This window comes from Gekko japonicus, unplaced genomic scaffold, assembly GCF_001447785.1.
Source record: "Gekko japonicus isolate JY-2015 unplaced genomic scaffold, Gekko_japonicus_V1.1 scaffold19, whole genome shotgun sequence".
NCBI classification, from domain to species: Eukaryota; Metazoa; Chordata; class Lepidosauria; order Squamata; family Gekkonidae; genus Gekko; species Gekko japonicus.
In genome coordinates this window covers 2624697-2636175 of record NW_015164664.1, presented here as the reverse complement: position 1 = coordinate 2636175, position 11479 = coordinate 2624697, and the positions used below count along the sequence as shown (strand labels likewise).

The following is an 11479-nucleotide window of genomic DNA, read 5'->3' as shown; positions in this document are numbered from 1 at the left end:
GAGAGGATAAATAGAGCAACCTGCAAGATTACTTACAGTGCTTTCAGTCTGGTGTTCTGGAGTGCAGAAAGCAAAACAGGACGTTTTTGGTGAAGTTCTCACTGTTGATGCTATGAAAAGGGGCAAGGCAATGTTGTTGTGAAATTGTGGCAGGCGAGGCATGAATTCCTAAGAACTCCTTGGATTAGGTCAGCTAAGCATGATGTTCTGAATGCATAGCCAGCCTCTTAAGGAGATGGATAGCCCTGTATGTACAAGAAAGGCTGGACAGACACCACTACTCCAGGGCACCTGTTCCCTCTGAAACACTTTTATTCATTTCAGTATCTTCAGCAGCACAGGGCCCAGCTGCTCCTTCAGCTGTGGGTTGATCTGTATCGTGCTCAACTTCTGAATGTTCAGGATCAGTTCATGTGCTTGTAGGAAGATTTCCTTTCCAATTGCTTCTTCCACCCTTCTGTGCCATGCTGCTATCCTGGGTCTGTCCTCAAAGATGTTGCATCCAACCCCAACAGGCTGCAGAGATGGGACAGAGATGTCAAAAGCAGCACAAAGGCACAGGGTAAATGCACAGCCTCAAACCTATGGAGGGATGTTCCTTTTTCTATGCCTCTAGCCACTGTAACTGTGGCTGATTCTGCATTGGCTTTCCCTCTGTTGTTTTACCAAACCCATGTGGGAACAGAAAAGATGCAGCTCAAAACCACATTCAGATACCCCAAAGCAATGTCGTACTGACTGTAAAGTCACCCCTGAATGGCCATAAATCTTTGTAGAGGGCACCATAAAACCCAATGATCAAAGAAAGTGAAAGCAGCATGCAGTATAGAGGGTACCATAAAATCCGATGATCAAAGAAAGTGAGAGCAGCATGCAATGCAGAAGGGAATTTCTGTTCCAACGTGGGTTTGGTATAAACGGAGGGAAAAGCCAATGCAGAATCTTCAGGCTCCATGTCCCTACAGCAACCATACCCCTCTTCTATAACTCCCACTGGCATTGCAGCCAGGTCTCACTTGGGCGCTGTTTTGGCACTATATCATGGCTGAGATTATGCCCAATGCTGTATTTTGGCACAGGTATGTAGTGCAGGGCTTTGGCATGAGAGAGTAAAGCTCAGAAGGACAAATTAGGCCTTTCTGGAATTAGGATTGGAGAGTCAAAGCAAGCATGGAGGTTTGGGATGTAATTTGCTTTCTTTTGTAGAAGAAGAAGAAGAGAACAAGAGATTGGATTTATACCCCACCCTTCATTACCCAAAGGTGTCTTAGAGTGGCTTACAAACTCCTTTCCCTTCCCCTCCCCACAACAGACACCCTGTGGGGGGGGTGGAGCTCTGACGGAAACTGCTCTTTTTCAAGGACAGCTCTTATCAGAACTACGGCTTGCCCAAGGTCATCCAGCCAGGTGCAAGTGGAGGAATGGGGAATCAAACCCAGTTCTCCCATATTAGAGTCCGCGCACTTAACCACTACACCAAACTGTACCATGCTTGCTCTTGGTTTGACTCACCCACTTGGGTCAATTTGGACCATTGCCCTTCTGCAGTGCAGCTGGCCCCTGCTGTTTCTGAGTTTACAGCTTCTGTCATTTAAACATACACTGGTTATGCTTTGACAAACGCTCCACACCAGAGCTCAGCCTGGAAAGTGCCATCTGCTGGGAGTGGAGGCAAGCGAGGTTTCCTACTGACTAAAGAACCAGCCTTTCCTGGGCCTGAATTTTATTACCAACCAGGCCTTACCTGCATGAGCTCCACAATGGCCATCAGGTCTGCAAGAGAGATCTTGTCACCCGCAAGGAAGGGTTTGTCCTGAAGGAACACGTCTTCCAACTGCTTCAGGGAAGTTGCCAGCCCCTCCATGACCTCCTGCAGCTTCTCGGAGGGAAGTGGCTGGCCCGTGAAGAGGGGTATCAACACCTGGGTGAGATGGACAGTTTTTGGACATGAGCTTCCCCTCTTAACTTTGTAGGTGCCCCATAAATATTAGAGGCAGAGCATAGGAAGTGCCACTTGTACAGAATTTAATTTACAGACACCATCAGGGAAGAGAAAAGGGGCAACCTGGGGAAGCACGACAGGGAAATGATAAGCAGTGGAGTTGATAACATGAAGTTCCATGCTGAGATGGCTGCCCAAAGGCTCAGACTACATTAAAAAAAACATTAGGGAGCAGTCTATCAGAAGCCGGGTGAGAGACCCAGACAGGACTAGTTGGCAATAGAGTGACAACATTGACCGTGTATGGGGAGGAGGAGAGTACTGTTGTGAGTAGAGGTACAGCAGAAGATACCCGGGAGGGGGATGAATGGACAACTGCCATTCCTGAAGAGAATTCAAGTTCATTCTAATAAAACTTAGGGGTTAAATCAGTAGACCAAAAAACACAGAAGGGGGAAGGGGAAGAGGACCTCAGCTTTTCCTGTACTGTCATGACATTGGGCCAAGCAGTGGAGGACACAGGGAGTCTCCAGAAGCTCACCAAACATTCAGCAGCACCCTTCAAATCCCTCACCTTGATCCACATTGTCTTGGGAGCATTGGATCGGATGTTTGTCTGGTGCCATGAGAGATATTCGTCCACCTTCGCTCGTTTTTGTATGTCAGATGGATACCAGTGGTCTGGGGTGTTGTACTTGCGGCTCAGATACAGAAGGATTGCAATGCTACCAAGACACAGTAATGGCAGGCAAAGAGCCAGGGAGGAGAAAAATAAGGTTATAGCTTGCCTTTGTCTCTGAACCAGTGGAGTCAAGCTGCCCAGTGAAACAGGCAGCTTGCTCAGTTAAAGTCCCCCTGAATAAAGGCTTGCTTGCATATTGAGGAAGGCCGAAAGCTATTGTAGAAGCATGACTCAGCCACCTGACTACCACGTTCCCTCTACCCTGTTGCAGTCCTGAACACCAGGATGGTACCTTCTGGAGTCTGGAGGATTTGTATTATGAAGCCAGAAAGAAATTATCTTGGTAGCTTCCCCACAGCTGTAGAATACCCTTCTTCTCCTACAGAATGTCTTACCCAAACTCAAGAATGGAGGTGTCTGGGGAGGGTTTCTCTGCACATCTATAGATCAAGATGGGCAGCTGTGTTAGTCTGTCTGTAGCAGTAGAAAAGAGCAAGAGTCCAGTAGCACCTTAAAGACTAACAAGTTTGTGGCAGGGGAGGAGCTTTCGTGAGTCACTGCTCATTTCTTGCTCTTCTGCATATTTATATATCCCTCCTTGCCCCAGACCTCAAATTATTATTGGGTCACTACAAATAGTGAACATTGCCTGTCTCAATATTGCATTCTCAAGGCTGCTTCCATGCCAGGATGATTCCCTGGCGTGCACTTATTACTGGCTTTTTAAAACATAAAGTGAGTAGGTATATCACCACAGTGACAGCAATATACCCTCTCCTGAGTGGTTTCCCCCCCCCCCCAAGCCAGTAAGAAGCCTGTGAGTGATGGTTGGAGGGAATACAAATGCAAGGGAATACAGAGAGAAAATAGTGCTAGAGATGGGGGGAGGAGTTTGAGAAACACGGTTCTTCCTGTCCACCATGTAGGCAAACCTGCTCTGTATCTGCAGGTACGGGAATCACTGGGGCAAATTAGAGAAAACCACCACAGGAGACAGAAGGAGAACAATTGGGAAATGACCACATCATGTGAATGCTCCAAAAATACCTGTACCAGTTTGAGAGCCAGGGCAGAGAAAATCTGTCATGGGGAAGCAGCCTAACAAATGATGAGGTTATGGGGCAAAGAATTCCTGCTTTGTGGCCTCCTTACCCTTCTGACAAGCAAAAGGCCTCATCCCTCAGGACAGGAACTTTCCTCACCACATTCATTTTGCGCAGCTGTTCTGAAAATAAGGGAAAACAACAGTCTAGGGTCAGAGTCGAGGCAAGGCATGCTCACTCGCACGTGTGCACACAGTTTCTCAGGGGCCGTAGTTAAACAGTTCTCTATTTCCAAATATCCATCTAGTGGTTTTGGAAATCTGTCCAGCTCCAAAAATCAAGAAAGACCTGGATTATGCACTGGAAATAAGCAAGGCAAACCATTTTTCTTGGAGCATGGTACGAATGATTACACTGGAGATGGGTGTAATGCAACTTTTTTCTTCCCATTGTGGGTAGATGGATGAACGCCCCTCCATCCTCCAAAGCAAACCTTCACATTTGATAATTTTAGGCTGCCATGGTTCATAGTCATAGATAGCCCTGTAGCAGGCAATTTTTTAGTTCAATAACAGCCAGATACTTTCCAAAAGGAATAACGAGTCTGGCAAAGTGGACTACTCAGGTATCCCTGAATTTCTCTCAGATAATTGTGGCCTGGCAGTGATGCCTGCATTAGGGAGACAGGCAGACAGGTGGAGGGGGACTGTTCTAAATGAGAGGCTCACAGATTTCCAGAGCGGTATCTGGCAAGAGGACTTGCCCCAAAGGCAAAGTACAAGGGCAAACTGTCTTATCTCTGGGCCTTCACACAGGAAAATCAGGAGCCAATCTCATCTCTGGGGCAAAAGAGCAACTCCCCTCAGGGCTCCAACGGCTTCTTTGGAAGAGGTTACAGTTTGTGTGCACAGGCTAGGCAGGCGGAATAGAATCCCCACACAACATCAGCTGCCCTTTGGATTCTGCCAAGGCCATGTTTACACTGCAAACAGAAATATAAGCAAAGGAAAGGGGTATGGATTTCTGGTTTTAAAAAATGGCATCCCCAGAATCATGAATGTGGTGAGGAGGAGAATGTGTGCCTCACCCTGCCTGGAGGCAGCCTCTGAAGAGAGGCGGCAGGCTCACCCAGCATACTGAATGGCTTACTGAACCTTGCTTGTACGAACAGCTCTGCACACACCTCTCGACATCACAGCCAAATCTGTTTTTAATATTTTAGTGCTCAACTGCTGTTATAAAACTGTAGCCACCACAGCCTGGTGTCTCCTAAGAAATGCTGGAAATGCAGTTTGGTAAGGGTGTGTCTCTAGCAGGGTTTGCCAGCCTCCAGGTGGGGCCTGGAGATATCCCGCTTTTCCAACTGATCTCCACCTGACAGAGATCAGCTCTCCTGGAGAAAATGGCTGCTTTAAAGGGTGGACTCAATGGCACTGTACCATGCTGAGGCCCCAAACCCCACCCTCTCTTGGATCCACCCCAAAGTCTCCAGGTATTTTCCAACCCAGACCTGGCAACCCTAGTCTCTAGCTGTGAGGTGGTGGGACTTCTTTTCAGCCTCTTTCCAAGGTCCCACTGCCCCTCCTCACATTTGCACTGCTCCAGGTGCCCACTCTCCTCCTGCATTCTTTATACCCAGTATTGCTTTTGCTGGTCACTCGGGGGGGGGGGGATTAAACCAGCTTTTTTACCCAGACTTCATAGACCTGGGACCACAATCTAACTTGGTCAATAGTGGAGGGTAAACCATGTATCTAGTAGCTTGTTCTTAAGGGAAATTCTTTCTTGGTTGTTTCACTCTAACGGGGTCAGAAGTCAAGACTGGTGCTCTGGCTGTCTCCCGCACTTTGTGCATTTGCACAAATTATCAAAAAAGTTTAGTAGCAGTGCTGGTGACACAGAGCATGTGTTGAATTATGACTAACACTTCCCTATTGCAAAATACACCCCTGCACAAATCCTCTCTCATTTCTATTTACATTTGCATTTGGTAAAAAAAAAAGATTCCTTGGTGTTGACACATTTTTCAGTGGTGCTTATTAGCCACTTCTGGTTAAGAGTTCAAGTACTCAAAGCTCACATGCTGTTTTATGTCATTTTGGTTGATCCTAATAAAAGGTATTATGTGGCTTTTGGTTTTGTTTTTGGATTTTCTTTGAACCAATGTGGCTACTTGCAGCCTTTTCCACTTAGTGTTGTGTGAGTGCTGCACTGGTACAGATCCATTGCAGGAGTCATATAGGAGCAATCTTAAGCAGGTCTACTCAGAAGGAAGTCCCATTTCATTCAGCGGGGCTTATTCCCAGGAAAACATTCATAGGGTTGCAGCCATATTCACCTGGAAGCATCAGAGAGGGGCAAGGACAGCTACGCAAGGTGGGGAAACTAGCCATATGAGTGAAACAAATAATATGCTGAAACACAGCCCCTCCTTAGCCCTCCCAGGTAGAGGAACTGCCAGGTGACCAGTTTGGGAAACAGCATGAAAGGAGGTGCTGGTACCTGGTGCTTCTGGCATAGCAAGGTCCTTTTGAGTTGTGCTGCCTAGACTGCTGCCTAGACTGCCTGTATCATTGGGCCAGCCCTTGAGACTACCATTATTCTTTTATATCATGTCGAATTAGTTTACCTGGCTGTGCCGATCCTGGACTTGTTTCACTTGATGCTTTCATTCCCAGGATGGAATCTGACAACATAAATGCAATTGCACATAATATGAGGGGCATGCACATTCCTTGCTAGGTGCTCTGAAGAGAGAGACCCTTTCCATCTAGGCAAAACCGAGCCAAAGATTGCCTACTGTTCAAGCTTCAGGGCCCTGTCCACAAGAGCCAGCAAACATATTGTGTAACCAAAATACCTTCAAAGATCACAACAGCAGGTTCTCCAGGTGCTGAGTAGAAGGGCCACTGGCTGGGAGCTCATATTCCCAGGAAACAAAAAAGTGGCACTTTCAGTTTCAGATGGCAGTCATATTACTAGATTTTAGTCCAGTGGCACTTTAGAGACCAGCAAGATTTTTTGAGGGTATGAGCTTTTGAAAGTCAAAGTTCTCTTTGGTATGTGACAAAATAAGCTGTCTCTGAAAAACTCATGCCCCCCAAATCTTGCTCGTCTCTATGGTGCTACTGGACTCAAATCTAGCTGTCTCCATACAGCAACATCTGTTGTCTTCTTCTACTCATCACCTGGTCTCATCTACCCTGGTCTCCCAGAATGAACACCTGTCATGATGGTGCTTGTTATCTGACTTGGGCAGCAGGGGGAAGGCAGGTTTGGAGTATGCACATGCTGTCAAGTTGCTACCAACTTATGGTGACCCCATCAAGGGGCTTTCAAGGCAAGCAAGAAGCAAAGAGGTTCCTTCCTCTGCAGTCTTCCCTGTCCATTTTACTAGGCTGTTACCAAGCTGGATAACATTAGAGATGCACACAATATCATGTATTTTATTCAGGATTCATTTGTCCATTTCAGAGTCAACGGACACATATTAGTCTCCCTGCACATACCATGTGTAAATTAAAAGTTATTGTTCTCTTTCAAAAGACATTTGGAGGTGGGATCCTATGCAATGCGGTTGAATAAAAATTAACAAATTCAAGACAACGAAGCCCACCCTCCAGCTTAATAGAGATCTGGGATTTCTAACTCACTAAAGGTGTCAATAACTTGCATATCCCACCGGTTATAGTGTTAATTTTATTCACTGTTTCATTGCTTCCTGCATTCGATTAGATGTTTTTTTTTCCTCTGCTGTTGTTGATTGAAGGAGTCTCCCACCTATTCTAGATTTACCAAGAGTTCTTTTAATCGGACCTCATTCTATACCAGCCTCTCTTTGTAACATTTCCCCCATTCCTTCTTCTGAGTTTTTAACCCAGCCTCCTGGATGTACTTTTCTAAGCATCTGAGGAAGTGTGCTCTCCTTAATCAAAGCTCACACCGGAATCAATTTTGTTAGTATTTAAGGTGCTACCAGACTCCTGTGTAACAATCACTGTTGTCGAGTACGATCCCCACTCCATCCCATAACATGCAATAAAAGACCTACCCTTTCTGGTCACTGTAGTTGCTTATATTTCACAGACCAGATTTTCTCCAGGAAATAAATGAAGAGTTGTGATATGAGCCCAGCGTCCTCCCTCCCTCCAGCTAACTTTTGCCTCTCCTCACCTCTGAACACCTCCACGTCCTTGAACTCAAAAGGGATGTTGTTCTTCTTGGCAAAGATGTAGATGGCCCGACAGGGCTGAGAGAGCAGATCCAGGTAGAGCTCCAGCCCCATGGTGGTATCAGCTGGGCACAGAGAGTATCAGCTTGCTACATTGACTCTTGTCCTGATCTGCTTTGGCAGGAAGCGTTCCCGGGAAGAACAGAAACCTTTATATACAGAGAGTTGCAAAACTGGGAGCCAACCCAGCTAGTGCCAGATGTTTTCTAAGGGGTGGGGCAGGGGCAGGGACTGAAGCAAGCCAGTTATGATTTTTTTTCTTTGTTGAAAAATAAAAGCAAAGAGCAAAAGTGTAGTCGGAATAGGCGTGGATGATCAAGGCCCTTGCTTCCAGAGGTCAGGGCAGACAAGCAATGTAACTGGGTACTGTTCGGATTAGTCAAGCTGTCAAGTGGGATCAGAGCTCAGGGACCATTTGTTCGAACTTTCCAGCCAAATAAATATCTTAGATGTCAGCCTGGTGACTTGGTATCCTGACATTTTTTGGAAGTATTCATTTCTGAAATTCAGTGGCAAAATTCTGGAGTCCTTCTTAATAGCTCCTGCATTTCCACACCTCCAACACACTCAACCATTCACATTCAAAGATTAACATTCTTGCACTCATCTTTTTTCAGCCACCCCCACAAGGAACTTATATTTCTCTATCCAAAAAGAAAACAGAAATGAGAACTGATTACAAACATCTTTACCTGCTCATCTATTTGCAGACTCAAGAGCATCCACCAGCTCAGACCTCCTTGTAACAGTCATCCAAATTTAAAAGGCCTTTCTCATCACCATCATCAATATATCTACTTTTCAACATGGCCCCATGTGTGAATACTTAAAATCCAGAAATCAGGACTATGGACAGACAAGACATATCTTTCTACAAACCAGAGAAAAGCCCGACATTTGTAGAAAAAATTGAAATGTAAAAAAAAAAAAACACCCAAAAAACATTAGGGGTACAACCTCCCCCCAAAATAATAGAAATAGCAATTCTATCTTTAAGAAATGGATGCTATTAATAAGCATTGCTAGGCAGCCACAACAGTATTGCCAGCCTTCAAACCTTGGTTTCTGTTAGTGAAAAAGAGGGGGAGGGGCAAAGCCTGGCAGCAATCCAGGGCAAATTGCATTACTACCCCAGGCCTGGCTGCTTGCTACCCCATAGAAGCCAGAGTGGTGTAGTGGTTTCAGACTAGGATCTGGGATACCCAGATTTAAATCCCCACACTGCTGCAGAACCTCACTGAGCAACAGGCCTTGGGATCTGGAGCTGCCATGTAGGTTGATACAAGGATACAGGCCCTTCAAGTACGTGGGTCTCAGGTTGTGACAGGCTCTGAAGATAAGCACCATCACCTTGAACTGTATCTGGAAACAAACTAGCAGTCAGTGAAGAGAGCTCAAAATAGTAGCAATATATTCTTGCTGACCAGCCCGAGATTGTAAATGGGCAGCCACATTTGGCACAAGTTTCAGAATTGTTGCCAAGGGCAGGTCAGTGTCCCACCTAGAGTGATGAGTTACAACAACTCAGCTGCCTTTGAGTCCTGTTAGTAATGCGACTGAAAGTGAGTAGACCTTTTTTCAAAAGCTGTACCGATCTTAAAATGCATGGGGCAACAAAGAATTAAAACTTATAATTCTGAAGTAGCATTGTTAATTGTCTTCATTTGAGAAGGTGTAATGTATTCAGCCTGACATGCCCGGACTTGCCCGGGCTGACCAGGCACAAATCCTTGCTAGCTTCAAGTCTATAGACAATGGGTCCGTAGGATCCTAGCCGGCCCAATGAAAGGGCTAGGTCCCCAGCCGGGAGGCCAATGGGTCTCTCGGTTACTGTAAATAGCCTATCGGGAGTAGGGGGTGTGTTTAGGTGAGCTTGGTGGCGGGTTTTCTGAATGGATATAAACCGGCCTGCGAGCCGGTCAGTTGTCTTTGTTCTGAACTAAATAAAGGTATGCTTAGCTGAAATCACTCTCCGTCTGCATACTTTTCAGAAGGAAACTGTGTTTGACTTCAGAAACTGAATTATCTGGTCTATAGTCACAATTTACAGCCTTATCACAACCCAGCATTAGAAGGATGGAGAGAACATGTTCTTAGATGTTTTTAAAATACAAAAAAAAGTAATCTAGAGTTGCTTTAAAAAAACCCCTATGTATTGAGGACTTCTAACCGAGATGGGAAACTCTGGCCCCGTACCTACTATCCCCCAGCCTCCAAAGCTGTTCTATGTGCTCATGCCCTTCCTTCTGAGTGCAAAGATGCCTTTGTTCCTGGGTGGAGATTTCCCCCAGCAACCCTTCCTTACATAGATTTGCACCACCTCATCCCTCTTTCCCCAGGGAACACGTTTCCTTAGTAATTACAGAGCTGGCTGTTATCCCCATCACTTTAGGGCATGGAGGGTATGTGTTATTCACACACAGGTGGAAGATTCTCGCCTAGCTTCTGCCAGTTCCAGAATTCTACTGCTGGATGGCAAACCTGATAGTCTCTGAAGAGGAACACACACTACTCTACAGGATCCTTTAGAAGATTCACAGAGAAGTAACTTAATAGTTTTATTTGACACAGTCCTGGCCAGTAGTGCCTGAGAGTTTTCAAGTTGCACAGAACTCAGACCCAGGCTGGATACTAAAGAAGAAATAATGACATCTCGGGAGCTCGTTTCCTGCCTTTCCAGGGCCTCATTTGGGGGAAAGGGCAGCAGGCATGAAGTATAAAGTCCGCATAAGGTGGACTCCACGGTGGTAATTGCCTACAACCACCAGCAACTGCTGCACACCAGTTTAGGAGAGTTTGAGAAAAACCTAAAACAGCCCAACAGGCAGGGCTTTTTTTTGTAGAAAAAGTCCAGCAGGAACTCATTAGCATATTAGGCCACACCCCTGACAGTGCAGCTAATTAGCATAATAGACCACACCCCGTGCCTTCCTTAGCTTGCCCAGGCAAGCCCCCCCTTGAAGAAGAAGAAGAAGAGATTGGATTTATACCCCACCCTTCACTACCCAAAGGTGTCTCAGAGCGGCTTACAAACTCCTTTCCCTTCCCCTCCCCACAACAGACACCCTGTGAGGTAGGTGGGGCTAAGAGAGCTCTGACAGAAACTGCTTTTTTTCAAGAACAGCTCTTATCAGAACTATGGCTTGCCCAAGGTCAGCCAGCCAGGTGCAAGTGGAGGAGTGGGGAATCAAACCCGGTTCTCCCATATTAGAGTCCGTGCACTTAATCACTACACCAAACTGACTCTGAAGGGAAGGCAGTTTAACCTGCCTTCCCTTGGCTTGCCTGGGCGTCCCGTGGCTTTGAGGAGCCAGGGCAAGGCGGCCCTTGGAGGGGAGGGGAGTAGGGTTCCCAAATGGCTCCGGGGGGCGGGGAATCCCCCACTTTGACGGCCCGATTTTCGACGCGACAAAAATCGGGCCCAGGGGAAACCTCACCCCCGCGTGCGCGTCACCCGGAAGTGACGTTGTACGCTGGGGGTGGGGCCACGCCATATGAGGGGAAAACTCTTTGTTTTCCCCTCAAATGGTGTGGCCCCACCCAGCGTGTGACGTCACTTCCGGGTGACGCTCCGGCGGCGC

At 46.6% G+C, this 11479-nt stretch overlaps 1 protein-coding gene across 1 annotated transcript; it reads right to left on the bottom strand.

Moving 5' to 3' along the window:
* Nucleotides 1-193: 193 nt before the first annotated feature.
* LOC107108529 (glutathione S-transferase theta-1-like) lies at nucleotides 194-8069 on the bottom strand. Its single transcript, XM_015408972.1, has 6 exons — nucleotides 7841-8069; nucleotides 6297-6353; nucleotides 3777-3849; nucleotides 2517-2667; nucleotides 1745-1921; nucleotides 194-516 (listed from the first exon to the last, which is right to left on the bottom strand). Exons 1-6 carry the CDS (start codon nucleotides 7950-7952, stop codon nucleotides 316-318), a joined length of 771 nt encoding a protein of 256 aa, XP_015264458.1. The 5' UTR covers nucleotides 7953-8069; the 3' UTR covers nucleotides 194-315.
* Nucleotides 8070-11479: the final 3410 nt, after the last annotated feature.